The sequence below is a fragment of the Leptidea sinapis genome, chromosome 30, assembly GCF_905404315.1.
Source record: "Leptidea sinapis chromosome 30, ilLepSina1.1, whole genome shotgun sequence".
Taxonomy (NCBI): Eukaryota; Metazoa; Arthropoda; class Insecta; order Lepidoptera; family Pieridae; genus Leptidea; species Leptidea sinapis.
The window spans coordinates 7,318,990-7,336,095 of record NC_066294.1 but is presented as its reverse complement, the minus strand read 5'-3'; the positions used below and the strand labels follow the sequence as shown (position 1 = coordinate 7,336,095).

At 35.9% G+C, this 17,106-nt stretch overlaps 1 protein-coding gene across 1 annotated transcript; it reads left to right on the top strand.

The window, feature by feature from the left end:
* The first annotated feature begins 3,513 nt into the window (after positions 1-3,513).
* LOC126973776 (COP9 signalosome complex subunit 4) lies at positions 3,514-15,292 on the top strand. The gene is made up of 9 exons (XM_050821098.1): positions 3,514-3,741; positions 3,828-3,907; positions 5,459-5,610; positions 6,441-6,544; positions 7,995-8,180; positions 11,478-11,596; positions 12,479-12,633; positions 14,122-14,338; positions 15,089-15,292. The coding sequence occupies exons 1-9, from the start codon at positions 3,659-3,661 to the stop codon at positions 15,220-15,222; spliced, it is 1,230 nt and encodes a 409-aa protein (XP_050677055.1). The 5' UTR covers positions 3,514-3,658; the 3' UTR covers positions 15,223-15,292.
* The last annotated feature ends 1,814 nt before the right edge of the window (positions 15,293-17,106 follow it).

The following is a 17,106-nucleotide window of genomic DNA, read 5'->3' as shown; positions in this document are numbered from 1 at the left end:
AAACGAGCGTACGGGTCACCTGTTGTTAAGTGATCACCACCGCCCACAATGACTTGCAATACCAGAGGAATCACAGGAGCGTTTCCGGCCTTTTAGGAAGGTGTACGCGTTTTTTTGAAGGTACCCATGTCGTATCGTCCCGGAAACACCGCACAAGGAAGTTCATTCCACAGCTTTGTAGTACATGGAAGAAAGCTCCTTGAAAACTGCACTGTGGAATACCGCCACACATCCAGATGGTGGGCATGATATCCTAACTTGTGGCGTGTCGAGCGAAGGTGGAATTCGGCGGCAGAAATCAGGTTAAACAGCTCTTCGGAACACTCCCCGTGATAAATGCGGTAGAAGACACACAATGAAGCGACATCTCTAAGCAACGCCAAGTGATCCAGCCGTTCACAGAGCACTGGTTCCCCGACAATTCGAGCTGCTCTACGTTGTACGCAGTCAAATGGATCGAGCTAATACTGGGGTGCGCCAGACCAGAGATGGCAGATGTAGAGCGCTAGAATCTGGGCCGGCTTGAAGTATTGCCGTGCTCTAATAATGACGCCCAGTTTCTTTGAAACCAATTTGGCTTTGCCCTCCAGATGGCCACGAAATTGGCAATCGCTCAAGATTTCGAGCCACAGTATTCCGATACTAGGCGAGGCTTTAAGGGAAGTGCTGTCGAAGAGCGGTGATACGACAAATGGGGTTTTTTTTTAGTGGTAAACGCGCAAACTTGAGTCTTCTGGGGGTTCAATTTACCCCATTCCGCGACCTTCTGCAGAGAGGACTCGATAGAAGACACAAGTTTCTCCCAGCACTGCTCGACGATTTTCCGAGAGAGACCTGCATGGCCCGTGTATACGGCATCACCAGTGCAGTTGTCTGCATAGCAATGTATGTTGGAGGTGTCCAACATATCATTGATATGCAGAAGAAACGGGCTTCGGGTTCGAGCAATATCCGTCGACACCGACCTGTATGCTGCGCCCAGCGAGGAAGCTGTATATAAAACAACTGGGAGACATTTTTTATTGGAACTTTTATTTACTTAACTGTGTAGTTAAAGTATGTTATAACATTTTTATTGTGGTATTTAATTATGTGCAAAAAATATTTAAGGTAATAAAATAAGGGTAATAGTAAAATTAGGGTTGACTAATTTCTGTTGTATGTATCCCTATTATAAACTGGATAATCTTAGCTTAGATCCATATTAAAATGTACAAAGGGCTTACCCTTAAAATTAGACCACATTTATATTAATGTAACTGTATATGTAAGAATATACATATTCGTATATTATAGTTAACTAACTGACAGATGTTGTAATGTACATAAAAATAAAATACGGTTTTTATGTATTTTTCAATAAATTTTCATAACATCAAGAATTATGTCGTAACGTATGCTCCTTGTTGTTATAATGAAATTGTTTCACAGCAGAACTGTCAAACCATGCATCAATAAATTCTCTCACAGAAAATATGTCCTTACAAAACAAATTTTGGAAATAAAAATAATTATGGTTTCCAAATCCAAAATAAAAAGTATCCTATCTCTCAAGTTGGACTTAACTGCACTCCATGAAGTTATCCCCATTTAAATCCGTTCATTTTTATATACAAGGTGAAACTAAATGGGTAAGTATACTATGCTTTGAACCAAACATTCCTTAGGTCATCTCTAATGACTATGTGAAGTCAGAAATGAATTAGCATTATATTTTAATACAATATTTAAAGTGCTAAGTTTTCGCAAAAACTATGATTCCCTCAACCCTAATCAGCTGTTTTTTTGAACTCTCTTTGACCTAAAACATGAAAAACGTAGATGTGACATAATATCAGATAATAGTAAAATGCCTAGGATTCATTGCAGCTGTGAAGCAATTTGTGTTCTCATTTTGCCATGAAGACAAAGTTATTTTGTATGTGCATTTGCTTTAACTGACATTGAAAATACTTCTAAATTTGTATTTACTGTAGTTATGTATTACCCAATAAAGATTTTTTTAATTCTAATCTTATTATGAAACTATGTTGCGTTAGTATTTACTCTGATTTCCGCGAGTGTTACAAATTTAAATAAAACACGTTTAAAAGATAAAAACTAGTGTAATTGTAACTGTGTTTTTACATTTTGTGTTTTTTTTAATATGTTAGGTTGAAAAGATCGGGCTGTCTGCGTTAATACTCTTTGAATTGTGCTTTGAAACACGATATTTACTGCTCTGTGTGTGTGTAAATGTATATTCTAAAGGCACCCTACACACTGCACCATTTTTAATTCAAGATTTGTTTATTATGTTCGAAATTAAATGAGTTCACATTTTTGATAAGTTATTACGTAAGCACTTCAATGTAGAATTATTTGAAGTTTTCTTCAAGTTACATTGAAAATAATTCCAAATTTGTAATTGTAGATTATGGGTACCACAACGGCACCTTTTTCTGCCGTGAAGCAAAAATGTGTAAGCATTATTATGGTTTGGTCTGAATGGCACTGTAGCTGTTCTTATTACTGGGCAAATGAGTTAGTGGGCATGTTAATTCAAAAATGTTAAATCCTATAAAGAGAATTCTAATAGACTCCTATTAAGAAATTGTTCTTCACTGATTTTTTTGTCAAATATGGATATCTTTGACCATCCTCGTATTAATAATATGTACTCCATTCCCGGACCGGGTTTGTACCCGGCCTGGGTATGGAATGGGGCAGTTATTGAGTTTTTCGTAGGACATTTCTCACTAGCAGCCCATACTTTAGAAATGTAGATGCTCGCCCCCTATTACGTGGGAATTAAACATAGGGAAACGTGGGTGGAAAAAATACACCTCTAACCCTTCAGGAATACAGACGTGAAACTGTGTAATGTTATGTAATTTCTTATTTTGTTTATTTGTTTCAATAACAGAAAGTAAGAAATGAATGAATAATAACATAGACACAAGCCACATTTCATGTAGTGTGCATACTCCTTAATCATAGATTATTGTTTATGTTTAAGTCCATAGGTAGGTGACCTCATTCTGTTTATAAACAACGGCCCCGCCTAAAACTGGCGTCTCTTTAAATTTAGGGTTGTCTAAGAAAAGAAATTGAAAAATAATATTTTTATTTCGTAGGGAAGTTATTTTCTTTTTTTTTTATGTATCTAGTAAAACTTAAACATCCCCATACTATTGCATTTGACCCAAATAACGTACCATTGAAGGGATGTTATACCCTTTCTGGTTCACGTTGTATATTAAGATTATCGATAAAAAATTTGTATTGATTCCAGCCCTCGTTGGTTTACTATATTCAATATTGGCAGCTCTGCTATTACGTCATTAGGTGACTATGTTGGTATCACAAAATAGTACGCGTTTCATACAAGCGAAATTTCTATGGCACTCCCATCTCTTAAACGTCCACTACGTTAAATTCTCTTTGCATATTTTAGAAAGTCCATCCATAGGTACCTAGTCAATAAGTATACCGACATCATAGATTATAGAAATTTGTATTTCTTGACTGACAGTTGACGGATAATCAGCCGACACAAAAAACTAAAAAGGAATTATTTTGTTATTGTTATGATAAAGTACCCGCAAGTTCTACAGTAATTTATTGAAGACATTCAATATAATATATTATTTACTGCCAAAATTATATATTGTTAATAATGCCGTTAAACTTACAAGGCGTTCGCCAATACCTCAGTGAACTAAGAAATTCTGGTGGCTTACACAAAGATCAAGCTGAAAAGTGAGAACTATAATAGTAATTTATATATAATTAATTAATTATTCTTAAATAGTTTTAACCTCTTAATTTTTTAATATAAATTTCAGATACAGAAATATTTTGTTAGAAATTCTTAAGAACCCTGAAAGTGAAATGGCTGAAAGCTTAAAGGCATTTGTTGAAGCAAGTATGTTCCTATTATTTAAATTTTATGTTAATCTTTCTCCCAACAAAATTTGTCTAGAGATTTCATGTCTTAGATAGATAAAATATGATTTTTATTAAGATTTTATTTTTGTTATAATACAACTGTCTGCAATTAGTAACTTATTATTATTATTACAATATTAAATAGAATTTTTGCATACTGGGAGACATCATTGTTGGTTATGAACCATGGCACTTTTACAATTCTTTCCAGAATAGCATTAGCATTTCAGTATATTAAAGTGGTTCATGGTACCACCTAAGCTTGATGTTATCAAGTCGTTAATCTAATATAAAAAATATTTAAAAATTTAAAAGTAGGACAGTGAGAGGTAAATTTTCATTTTGTATAGAATACACTAATGCCACACCTTACTGAAGGCATGTTGTGTACAGAGGAACACATAGGAGTAAACATTGTTTTCCTCAGAGTCTGTGGTCTTTTCATAAAAGTAAAAAACCTTATAGAGTATGTACCCCATGAGATGAGTGAAACAAAAAATGTGTCAACTGTTCCATTACATTGCTCAGCCTGTGATGAATCCTGTATGATAACTTTTAACAAGGAAAAAAAACAACAACTTAATCAACTTAGGCAGTCCAAACTGCCTGCAGTGATTTAATTGAATCTCCCCCTATGATTTAAAGTGATCAACTATCTATGAGCACTACCTATGAAAAAGTGAAAATGCATATCTATGCTATTCAACCGTTATCTACCAACGGTTGAATAGCAAAGTTGTAAGAAATAAAAAGATCTACAACTTTTGTTTTTACAATTTTTTCACAAACATCAAAAGTTATGTGAAAAATTCAAATAACCAAGTTTTTGTGTTTATCTTTTTATATTTAGCAAAATACAGTTTTTTTCACAAAATTTTGTGAAAAGTTTCCTTTTATTTATCAAAAATACACTGTAATGTTTTTGGATTTGAAATTTTCATTCAAAAATTCTCACATCAAAATATTTTTTCAAAAAGTCTGTGGGCTTATGTTAATTGAAATCTCTACTTTTTGATGGTGTGAAAAATAATAACAAAAATACCTTGTGATAAAGGTATTTCATAGAGCATTCATACCTGTTATTTCATACCAGAAAAAATTTGGATTACAATTAACAATGGGTATGGCAGAAGAAACATGAAAGCAGAATAAATGCAGTTGAGATGAGAGCGTTGAGAAGTATGATAGGAGTTAAAATTAGTGATAGGATAAGAAATAGTGAGATAAGGAAACATTGTGATCTGAAAGAAGATGTTGTGACAAAAAGGCATGCTGAGATGGTTTGGACATGTCGAGAGAATGAATGAAGAACGATTGACGATGCGAAACAAGTATGTAAGGATCGTAGCAAGTGGAAAGAAGTGGTCTCTGCCTACCCCTACGGGAAAGAGGTGTGATTATATATATGTATGTATGTACAATTAACAATAAATTTACAATTAAGAAAAAAAAGGATAATGTAACACTGAATCATTATCCATTTTTCCATACAGTGTTTGGTATACTATTATAATTTATCGTTTTACAGTTGTAAACGAGAATGTTAGCCTTGTTATATCTCGGCAACTACTATCTGATGTCAGTACACATTTGTCACTCCTACCAGATGATGTATCGAAAGAAGTATCACACTTTGCGCTTGATGTTATCCAACCAAGGGTTATCTCATTTGAGGAACAGGTAAATAATAATATAGTGGTATTAATATTTAAACAGTTTTTAAGTGATCTTAAACTTCTGGGATTATATACACAAATTTAATTTGTACTATTTATGGATCATGAAGAACTCAAATCAGTGCCTCATGTGTTCCGTCCTAGCGATCTTAACAACTGAGCCAACCGTCCGAGTGACACATTGACAGTAAATCTTGGTATATTGTCTTGTTCAACACTCAAATTGTGGCTATATAAAGTTTTGGAGAAGAATTCGACCTCAATGACTTTGATCATGTATTTCATGATTCATCTCATCTGTTTGGCTACTTAGTGCTTATTTCACAAAAGGAAATCAGATTAAATCCATATTTAGATGACATCCCCCATTATTTTTTTTTATTTTTTTTATTATGGAATAGGAGGACAAACGAGCGTACGGGTCACCTGGTGTTAAGTGATCACCGCCGCCCACACTCTCCTGCAACACCAGAGGAATCACAAGAGCGTTGCCGGCCTTTAAGGAAGGTGTACGCGCTTTTCTTGAAGGTACCCATGTCGTATCGTCCCGGAAACACCGCACAAGGAAGCTCATTCCACAGCTTCGTGGTACGAGGAAGAAAGCTCCTTGAAAACCGCACTGTGGAGGACCGCCACACATCATCCACACATTTCCTATAGATTTAATGACAAGACAGTCCCATCCTTTTCAAAAAAAAAAACAAGGCATAATAAGGTATTTATTTTCTCATAATTGATTCCTTTAGAATTATTTTTGATGTCATTTCTAATATACTTAATACTACTACCGCTTCGGAAACAATTGCTATAAAATACTAATATTTGTTACTTTAGGTTGCAAGTATTAGACAACACCTTGCTGATATTTATGAAAGAAATCAAAATTGGAAAGAAGCTGCAAATGTTTTAGTTGGAATACCGTTGGAGACTGGCCAAAAGTAAGTTCTGTATATTATTTTCAATTGAACTTTTTTTTTCAGTAGATATTAGTACCTATAGTAATGTTTATAAGCTGACAGATTTAAAACACCCGTTTGCTATATTATACTCACAAATCTTGGCTGCAACGGAAAAAATTATGATCTTTATCGTCATCATCATCAGCCGGAAGACGACCACTGCTGGACAAAGGCCTCCCTCAAAGATTTCCACGACGATCGGGCCTAAACTGCCCTCATCCAACGTATTCCTCCGACCAGCCTATTTCCTCCCCACCGGCCATCTGTCCGTCGAACTATGTGCCCTGCCCACTGCCACTTCAGTTTCGCAATCATTTTTATCGTCTCATATATATAAAGAGGAAAGTTAGTTTCTTGTTTGGTTACTTATATTACAAATGGCTCTGAAACTTCGTATCGAATATAAAAAAATATTCATGAATTGTAGCTACCTTTTTGAAAGAGAGCCACAATGTCATATTTCAATATTTTTTTGGTTATGTTAATGAATATTTATTTATTTTTTGAAACAATAAAATACCCGAACAACCTGGACAGATATTAATTGTTATAGACCCAACTATAATCCCAATATAATATTGAGAGCAGATCCCAATCTGTTTATTATTGGCGAAAACAAAACATATACACATACTTATGTAATATAGTCAGATTGCGTTGGGATAGTAACAATGACATGTGTAATAGATAACAATATGGTGTGAGTGAGATAGAATGATAAGCGACGCCATTTTAAATTATTTTCTCTTTTGACTCGACTTATAATATCTTAATATATATACATTACGTGACACGTTGTTTTCCGCGATGGACTCCTAAAGTAATGAACGGATTTAAATGGGGATTACTTCATGGAGTGCAGTTAGGTCCAACTTGAGAGATAGGATACTTTTTATTTCGATTTGGGACCCATAATTAATTTTATTTCCAATATTTGTTTTGTATGGAAATATTTTCTGTCCGTCTGAGAGAATTTAGTGACGCACGGTTGACAGTTCTGCTGTGAAACAATTTCATTATAACAACAAGGAGCATATAATATTAAATAATATTAACACAAATTGTCTTGCCCCAAGATAAGCATATATAGCCTGTGTTATGGGTTACAAGACAATGATATATTTAATACAATATACTTACTTAAACATACATAAATACATTTAAACATCCATGACTCGGAAACAAACATCCATATTCATCATATAAATGCTTGCACCTACCGGGATTCGAACCCGGGACCTCTAGCTTAGTAGGTAGGATCGCTAACCACTCGGCTATACAGGTCGTCAATATATATATATGTTACGATATAATTCTATATGTTATGAAAAATTATTGACAAGTGACATAAAAAACAGTATTTTATTTATTTTGCACAGTACGTCTGTCGGGTCAGCTAGTACATATATATTTTTTTTATTTGTTTCAGACAATATTCCACTGATTATAAATTAGAGACATATCTGAAGATAGCACGCCTGTACCTAGAGGTGGATGACCCAGTCCAAGCCGAGGCTTTTGTCAATCGTGCTTCGTTATTACAGGCGGAGACAACGAATGAACAATTGCAGATTTACTACAAAGTGTGCTACGCGAGGGTTTTGGACTTCAGAAGGTAAGGTGTCTCGATTGGACGTAGTTAAACAGAAAGGACTCAAACCACACAAAGGCACTTTTGAGTTATATACATTTGAAGTTTCAGCTCTTAATAATCTATCTATATATATATAAAATGAATTGCTGTTCGTTAGTGTCGCTAAAACTCGAGAAGGGCTGGACCGATTTGGCTAATTTTGGTCTTGAATTATTTGTGGAAGTCCAGGGAAGGTTTAAAAGGTGAATAAATAGGAAAATGCTGCTAAATTAAACAAAAACAACAAATTTGTTTTTCCTTTGATGTGTCCATACATAATTTCTATGAGAGATTTTATTGACGCACGGTTTGACAGTTCTGCTGTGAAACAATTTCATTACGACAGCAGGGTGCATATTTTACGAAGTAATTTTTGATGTTATGACATATTATTGACAAATTCATATAAAAACATTATTTTGTTTATTATATACAGAACAACGTCTGTCGGGTCAGCTAGTCTTCCATATAAATATCCTATATAAATATAAAAATAAACAGTTTCGGTGTACATTTTAAAAATAGGGTTCACTACATGACAATTTCCACCTTCAGTAGTAGTACGATGGCATAATTAACTCTATTTTGACCAAAGTATGGTTTGAGTCCTTTCTGCATAACTACGTCCAATTGTAATGCGATACAGCTATATTAATAACGATTAAACTGGAAATAAAATAATCATTAGGATAAATTACTTATTGGTCAAGCTTACATCATCAGCCGGAAGACGTCCACTGCTCCACAAAGGCCTCCCCCTAATATCTCCACGAGGATCGGTCCTCCGCTGCCCTCATCCAACGTATTCCGGCAATCTTGGCCAGATCTCCGGTCCATCTTGTGGGGGGCAAACCAACACTGCGTCTTCCGGTACGTGGTCGCCATTCCAGGCTCCATTATGCCCTGCCCACTGCCGAAGTGGCAGTGGAAGTTTCGCAATCATTTGGGCCATGTCGGTGGACTTTAATTCTCCTACGAATCTCCCCATTTCTACTTCGATCTCGCATTATATAAGCAACAGATATTTTGAAAGAAACATTATTTATTGGGTTTACGCTTGAACCTTCAGTATTAATTAACTGGAAATATCTAGAAGAAAACATGAGTTTCAAAGTACCTACATGAGGTGATAGTATATATGGGCTTGTGGAAATAAAAAGTTAAAATTAAGGAGATAATAGAAAACATTAATATTGAAAGCAGTTATTGAGGTGTTTTATATGTTTCCCGTACCTAGGGATGCCAATTTTATCATTAGAATTTGAAAGGTAAATAAAGAGTATTTTTAACTTCCAAAAAAGGGTATCATTTATCTTATATTTTTAAAAAGGTATTTTTTTTGTACTTTTTGTTAATATATCAAAACAGTAAATAGTCGACGTTTTTGCTTATCATACTGGGTTTGCATAATATGACATGACTAGCTCTAGTATAGTAAACAGTAACAACGCTAAGAATAACGGAAGTAAATTATCTTTAACACTAATAATTTAGGTTCTTATTGAGGTAAGCATTGCTTATTTACATATTATATGGAATGCACGCCCCTGCTAGTATTATAGATTAAAGAGTACATGATATAGAGAGCAATACTCTGTTTTAGAGTACGCTTGGCAACCCTAGCCGTACCTGAACGATAACCAATGGGATCTACGATATTCCACATCTGTTTGTCAATGTGCTACATCTCATAAACCGCAATAGTAAGACAATATATTTATTTTAAAATAAACATAGGGAATTCCATATTAACTTTATATTATAATCCCTCTTGTCTCTTTAACAAAACACAAATCAAATTTGAAAAAAAAATTATCAACGATGCGGTACTCGAACCCACGACCTCTCGTGTTCCTTGCGAGTGCTGTTCCAACTGAGCTAACCGTTCGAGTGGGCTGCCCGTATTTGAGGTGACCGTCGACTCGACAAAAAGAAGAAGAAGAACCGTTCCAGTGAAGTATCATCATCAAGTCTTATATGCTTTGTTCAACTCTCAGGTTGTGGTTAGCAGTTGGAAGAGCAGTCGCATGGAACGCGAGAGGTCGTGGGTTCGAGTCCCGCATCGTTCATAAAATTTTGTTTTCTATTTGAGTATTAATCCCAGAAGTGAGGGTTATCACTTTAAAAACATACACAAATTATTTTACAAAAGTTAATATTTTTATATATTGTATAATGATACGCAACGTGGGATGAATTAAGCATGGGCCGTATTCGCCTCTAACTCTTGAGCCACCCACTGAGCCTAATAGCCTCAGTAAGCATTATGCCGCTTTCAGTAGGTATGACTCCAAATCTCGACTGTCACTTTATGGCAAAAATATAGTAAGTACGTCACTTAAGAAAACTATCTACAAATCGTAGGTACCTACATTACTTTTTTATGAAAAGAAGGGACGAAACGAGCAGGACGTTAAGTTGATGGTAACTGATACGTCTTGCCCATTACAATGCAGTGCCACTCAGGATTCTTGAAAAACTCAAATATTCTGAACGGCACTACAATTGCGCTCGTCACCTTGAGACATAAGATGTTAAGTCTCATTTGCCCAGTAATTACACTAGCCACGGCGCCCTTCAGACCGAAACAATAATGTTTAGACATTAATGCTTCACGGCAGGCTATAGGCGCCGTTGTCGTACCAATAATCTAGCCGGCATCTGGTAAAAATTGTTTTATATTGTAAACATGTTTGAAAGATATTGTATATTAAGTAATTTGGTTGTATTACGTCTCATTTGTTTACTTGTCATTTTTATTTCGTACTAGATTTTACTCGCGACTCCGTCCACGTGGAATAGTTACTTTGGGCAACATTTTCATTTCTTAGGATACCTTGCAAATAATACACATATAAACTGCTCTTTCCGCTGCTGGCAGCGCTCTTCTATGATTCAGCGAATTTCCCTATTTCATTCCCATATAGGTCAAAGTTTCAAAAATGCTCGAACAAATGTTTATAAATTATTTCTTATCAAGTGCCTTAATATAAAGTTTATGGTTTTATCTTCGATAGTGACGAATTTCCATACAAACTTCCATCCCCTATTTTAACCTCTCCATTTAATTTTTCGGAATTAAAGGTAGCTTATGTCCTTTTCCAAGCTCTAGTCTAACTCTGTTTTGAATTTCAACAAAATCGGTTCAGTGGTTTAGGCTTGAAAGCGTAACAAACAAACTTACGTTCACATTTATAACATTAGTAGGCTCCATCCCTTGAAGCATTAATTGTTGTTGCTTGAGACCGACTTGCATTTAACCGCTTTTTCTGTTTTTAGGAAGTTTATTGAGGCTGCACAAAGATACAATGAGCTATCATACAGAAATATAATTCATGAAGACGAAAGGATGACCTGCTTAAGAAATGCTCTCATCTGTACCGTTCTAGCATCAGCAGGTACATCTTATACTGTTTATAATTTACTATGATTTTATAATGATAACAGATATATTATAAGTAAATGAAGATGAGATCATGGCGCTGTACTCCACAGTAGAATGCTGTAAGACATAATTTCCTGTGGAAGTATGCAAAATATACCAATCTGGCCGATACTATATCTCACAGTTGATTTATTTTCCACACGGTGATAAAGGAAGCTTTTTTGTGCTAACAATTTCTAATAGTTCCTAAGAACACTGTGATTTTTTTTTATTAAAATAAGGGACGAGACGAGCAGGACGTTCAGCTGATGGTAATTGATACGCCTTGACCACTACAAAAGCCCTCGTCACCTTGAGACAAGATGTTAAGTCTCATTTGCTACCTACTAAGCTAGAGGTCCCGGGTTCGAATCCCGGTAGGTGCAAGCATTTATATGATAAATATGGATGTTTGTTTCCGAGTCATGGATGTTTAAATGTATTTATGTATGTTTATATGAATTTATGTATGTTTAAGTAAGTATATTGTATTAAATATATCATTGTCTTGTAACCCATAACACAGGCTATATATGCTTAACTTGGGGCAAGATAATTTGTGTAAAAAGTGTGTCAATATTTGCCCAGTTATTTCACTAGCTACGGCGCCCTTCAGACCGCAACACAGTAATGTTTACACAATTCTGCTTCACGGCAGAAAAAGGCGCCGTTGTGGTACCCATAATCTAGCCGGCATCCTGTGCAAAGGAGCCTCCCTGAAAGTGAAAGGAACTAAATCTAGGGCTTCCTTCGTTTAATAATACAAAAAAAATATGAAAGGTGTTATAAGATGTTTGGTTTTTTTTGACGTCATTTATCAGGTCAAAAAATACACTTTCACATTTACTTAATACAGGTCAACAGAGATCCCGAATGCTGGCAACACTGTTCAAAGATGAGAGATGTCAACAGCTGCCTGCGTACTCTATCCTCGAGAAGATGTATCTGGACCGAATCATCAGGCGATCGGAGTTACATGAATTTGAAGCACTTATGCAGACACATCAGAAGGTGCGTTATAATACCAACTCCAAAAATAAAATGATGCTTATGTTTTCAAAGTATCAGACAACATTTTAAAAGTTTGTCACTGTAGGTATTTAAATGCTTATAATTTTATTGTTTTTATAGGTAGGTAATACAAAAATATTATAAAACTCGCATTTTGTTTAAGTACCTACTTGTTTAAATTAGTTTGTTTTGTGTGGCAACGGCAAGTTTAATTGTTTTTATTTGTTGTTACTTAGTTTTAATTTTAGATCCGAGTTTCACTATTTTTTGTGCTTTGTGCTCATAGAGAATTAATAGTTTGTACACCTTCGTGTGACAGGACTGTGCGTTAGTAGCGCTCTCTGGTTTTCCACGGAAGACCAGCATTGTGGATTCTTTCGAAACCACAACTATGCTGAGTTGGGGGCCCATTGGCGTCATTCGATCATAATTTGATTAGTATAACTTTAAGAACTATTATCAGAATGTATAATGACGTCAATAAACATTTTTTCTTTCTTTCAAATTTTATTTTAAATGACGATACGCCTCACTTTCGTTAATAGGGCGACAGCGATTGAGTTTGCGACTAAACGCTCGACTGTCATTCGGTTAGGTCTGCTGTTCACAAATATTGAGAAAGCTTTACAAGTTGTGAAAGAAATGTTTCACATTAATAACCCCGTTACATGTTGAATGTTTATGTAACAGTTTTCTTTACTTTTACGATTTAAGAGTACCCACATAGTGAACCGCCAAAGTTTTATGGACTCATCCAGCGTATTCCGGCGATCTTGACCAGATCGTCGGTCCATCTTATGGGGGGGCCTAACAAAACTACGTCTTCCGGTACGTGGTCGCCATTCGAGGACTTTACTGCCCCAACTGCCATCTGTCCGTCGAGCTATGTGCCCTGCCCACCAGTGTAGCGAAACTCTCTAAGAAAAAAAAATCGATTTACTCGATTGTATGAAACGTGCAGTCATTGATGGATTGACAGATGATGGGTATAATCTTGTAAAAAACGGATATAGCCGAAATCTACTACGTTCTAAGGTGTGAAAGCTTTCTTCCACGTACTACAAAGCTGTGAAATGAGCTTCCTTGTGCGGTGTTTCCGGGACTATACGACATGGGTACCTTCAAAAAAAAACGCGTACACCTTCATTAAAGGCCGGCAACGCTCCTGTGATTCCGGTGGTGTTGGAAGGGAATGTTGGCGGCGGTGATCACTTAACACCAGGTGACCCGTACGCTCGATTGTCCTCCTTTTTCCATAAAAAAAAATCAGCAGGGCTATGTCAACCAATGTCAGTGACTTTGGTTCTACTTCGGATCTCGCGAGGGAAAAACTTAGGTACTTCCATAGAAACCTGGATACTACAGTGAATGTATTACTTAGTTCAAAAACTTTGTGGAAAGCTGTGTTAAAATAATATAATCACCGCGTATGAGCATTTGTATGAAAGATCAAAGTACGTTAATGATATAAGTCCATAATTTGGCCAGGCTAAAATATCGGACGGGTCGTCGATCCTGGACCGCGCCGTGTTCGAACACAACCTGCTGTCGGCCAGCAAGTTGTACAACAACATCACCTTCGAGGAGCTGGGTGCGCTTCTGGAGACGCCTCCCGCGCGAGCCGAGCGCATCGCCAGCCAGATGATCAGCGAGAACCGAATGAACGGCCACATCGACCAGATCAACTCCATCGTGCACTTTGAGAGTAAGTTTTCGACCAGTTCCTTTGTTTTTCTTTCCGTGAGAAGCAGTTTTAGGTAATGTGCAAGCATTATTGTATTCCGATTTGATAGAATTTTGTTTTTTTGTGATTTTTATATCTATGGTAGGTATTTTGTTAGTATATTTATCCACACCAATGCTTTAAATCCTCTACTACAGATTTGAAACAGTAAGCTTATTGCCAACATTAAAACACCCAATGTCCTAATAACCATTACATTATCCAAACGAGTGTTGTAATAAATTCAGTACAACATTACAACACTCGTTTGGATGGTGTAATGGTTACTACGACTGGCTTTTTTAATGTTAGCAGTAAGCTAACTGTTTCAGAATCTTTTATAGAGGATTCATATTATGGGTGTAGATAGTCTTGTATGCAACTGTTGATAATTAGGTATTAAAACACTCATGTGATACTATTATCATAGGAGGCGAAGCCGAGTGAAACTGACATTTGTGTTTTAATACCCCTTATTATTATTATAACGTACATGTAGATATTAAATTATACATTTATAATTTTAATCATGTTATTTAAAGTAATCACTTATTTTGGTTTGACAGATTTTGATGCATAAGCAATTAAAGGATTTTCAACATAATTTAACTTTTGCAGTGCGTCTTTGCTTTGATTTAAAGCTGCAAGGCGTCTCAAATCACTAACAGCTGATGATGCCTGGGCCATTGACAAAATAGGTGTTGAGTGTGTTATAATTTTGCTATGTTTCAGCTCGAGATATTCTACCTCAGTGGGATAAACAGATACAAAGTCTGTGTTACCAAGTGAACAGTTTAATTGAGAAGATTGCGGCCGCCGAACCGGATTGGATGGCGAAAGTTATGGAGGAAGAAATGATACAATAAATAATTCATATATTATATCCATACTTTTTGGATCTTGTACAACCACATTATATATATTATCCAAAAATTATATGGTGTCATTAAATTAGTTTTATTTACCTACTGCAGTAACAACTAAAGGAAACTGGAAAGGCTTATACATATCTTATGTTAATTTATCCGTCGGTTCTCGGTGGTCCAGTAATCACGTGAGAATCAAAATTGAGATTTCGGTAGTGTCAAAAATCAAAATTACATTTCATGAAGTGCGATATACTGGCTTCCTCCGCCTCGGTCGTGCCAATTCGCTGACTTACGAACCCGTACTTGTATTTACTCTCTAGAGTTATTATCTACCCTTTTACAGAAATTTTTTAGTTATCCCACTATTTTTTGTTCTTTTTATAATACAATTTAATACGATGTTTGGAACACAAAAACCTCTGCAACACGTCATAATAACATTCAATGTGGCCCGAAAATAACTTTGTGGGTCTGATTTTTCAAAAGCCTTTAAGCGCTTTCGCAGCAAGTCCGATCCGTATCCTTGAAAATACAGATCCAGAAAACTCTGATCAAATTCGGGTTATTTACGCAATTTCGATTTCATTTTACATCACATAAAAGATAATATTTTTCGAAAAGACACAAAATTTAGACATGTAGGTACTTACACGACCAGAAGAAATGCTTGCAGTCAGATTTAGGCACAAGTATAAGACAGTTCTTAATCGGACGATATTTATTATTGTTTACCTATGAAGGTAGATCAACACTACACGCGAGCTTCATACAAACAATACTATGGCTACTTCGATCCGTCAGTAATCTTCTGCGAAACGGAGATTAACTATTGACGGAATCTAGTGCTTAAACTACCATAGAAATAGTTCTACGACTAATTCGGGCCGAGTTTTCACGGGTATGGCGTAGTGCGAAAGCGCTCTTCTCTTTTAATGAGAATTGACGGTTTGGTTTTATCGATAACGGGTTGAATTTCGGCTTTGAGCTCAGTAATTGTTCCGGTTTATTCGCACACGGCGTTGAATGATGATTAAAATAAATGATCTTGGTGGCCAGCTGACGTCAGACTTTTGGGAAATGATTTGGTCTGAAAATAGTTGCTGCAATAAATCGACTTTTTTTTTTGCGCGGTGGCGGCATCCTGCTGAAACCTTATGTCATCTAGGTTTATGCTATCCTGTTGATGCCACAGTAACTCCGTTATCATGTTCCTGTAAAGAGTGCTGTTCAGTACTCGTTTAAAAAAAATTAGGCCCAATCAAGTCGCTTGACCAAAATCCGCACCAGACTATTAGGATTTTCTGAATCCCAAATTTTGCAGTTTAGTTTATTCACAAAGTCATTGAGATATGAGAGAAATGCGCTTCATAGGTGAAGATGATTTTATTCGAAAACGGCATTCACTTAACTTTGCTCATTAGCTTTCTATTTCGAAGTGTGCTTTTGTATGGTCCAATGGTTTGAGCTCCTGAGAAAGCTGAATTTTGTAAGGTTGGAGATCTTTCGTCAAAATTCGCTGCGTAGTGCTTCGTGAAATTCGAAATTGTTGAGAACGATGTCGAATTGATGTTTTCTGGTTTCTGTCGAGTCGTCGATAGTTCCCGAACGTACTTAGTGCATTCCTACTTATTAGTAATCTATGTTACGGATCCATTTTTGAATTCGAAGATTGTCATGTAATTTGTAAAGTACCTACATTATTAAATTGTTTATTATCTCGTGCAGGCTCGATGCATAAAAATATTCTGCGCATAGTTGTCAGCATATCTGATTATGATCGCGAACTATTCAGTTCGCATCTTGTGACATTCAGTGCAGTTAGGGAAGTGCGGAAGGGTAGTAAATCCGGATCGGAAGAGCAATCTGGCTGGGATTCAAGAT